General features: G+C 63.6%; 1 protein-coding gene across 1 annotated transcript in view; it reads right to left on the bottom strand.

The window, feature by feature from the left end:
• LOC119360438 (vacuolar protein sorting-associated protein 54, chloroplastic-like) overlaps positions 1-1,092 on the bottom strand; it is a gene marked incomplete at its 5' end in the record, with an annotated part of 12,899 nt that extends 11,807 nt beyond the window's left edge. The window contains one exon of the mRNA XM_037626077.1: positions 403-1,092. Within this exon, the coding sequence (XP_037481974.1) occupies positions 403-1,092 (690 nt within the window). The remainder of the gene's footprint in view (positions 1-402) is intronic.
• Positions 1,093-1,094: the final 2 nt, after the last annotated feature.

Here is a 1,094-nt window from a genome sequence, read left to right as displayed (position 1 = left end):
GCCGGATCCCCATTTCCCATGCATCCATTTTTCCAGTGTAACAACTCAAGAATGGACAGCATGTCTCCATGTCGACCTACAGTTGGCACTTATCATTTGTGACTTCCAAGGTACCATATGAAAACACTGGCATGCATATAGCGTAGCAATTCATGGTGTTCCATGCACAGCAATGGTTGTCAGCTAATCAATCAATCAGTTCATCAATATCTGTATGCGCATGGTTTTGTGGTTTTGCATACTTGGCACCTGACCTGACTATCAACCGACTCACGGAACTACCAGAGAAATGGTAACACACCACATCAATAAACAATGTGCAGTACATGTCCGGACCATTTCTGGGAGCAACATTGCTGATCCACAAGCAAACAAAACGCAATGCTCGGTAAGACCACTCACCAGCTTGAGGGCTGCCAGAGCCTGACTGACATAGAGGATGATGGTGAGCTTCTCCTGCAACGCGACGAGGTTCCCCCGGGTGGCATTGAGCTCCTGCACCTGCTGGGCGTCCCCGACGAGGTCGCCCGTGAGCACCCGGACGACCTCCCTGAGCTCCCGGATCCTCCCGACGGCGGCGACGATCTCCCCGTCGAGGCCGCGGAGCCGGCCCTGGGCCTCGTAGAAGGACTCGGAGCGGCGCGCGATCTCCTGCACGAGGTGCGCCTCGACGACGTCCAGGTGCTGGCCGAGGCGCTCCTGCAGGGCGGGCTCGGCGAGCGGGCAGGCGGCCTCGAAGGTGGCCCCCTCCTCGAGCGCGAAGTCCTCCTTGAAGAAGAGCGCGGGGACCTCGCGGAGGCATGCGGCGAGGCCGGAGGACGGGGAGGCGGCGGCCGGGGCGCCGTCGTCGGAGGCGGCGAGGGCGAGCTCGGCGGTCGCGTGGAGGCGGACGTCGGCGAAGCGCGCGAAGGGATCGGCGACGCGGGCGAGGTAGGGCGCGAAGTCGGCGCGGGAGACTTCGCAGGGGTGGGAGGGCGGGGGCGGGGCCTCCGGGGGCGCGGCCGGCGGGGGCCACGGGAGCCAGTAGGAGCCCGCGGAGGCCGAGGGGAGCGGGTTGTTGAGGAGCGAGGTGATGGACTGCGGGGCGCCGCCCG

This window comes from Triticum dicoccoides, chromosome 2B, assembly GCF_002162155.2.
Source record: "Triticum dicoccoides isolate Atlit2015 ecotype Zavitan chromosome 2B, WEW_v2.0, whole genome shotgun sequence".
Classification (NCBI taxonomy): Eukaryota; Viridiplantae; Streptophyta; class Magnoliopsida; order Poales; family Poaceae; genus Triticum; species Triticum dicoccoides.
Note: the sequence above shows the minus strand (reverse complement) of the source record. Positions and strands in the feature narration are given on the sequence as shown.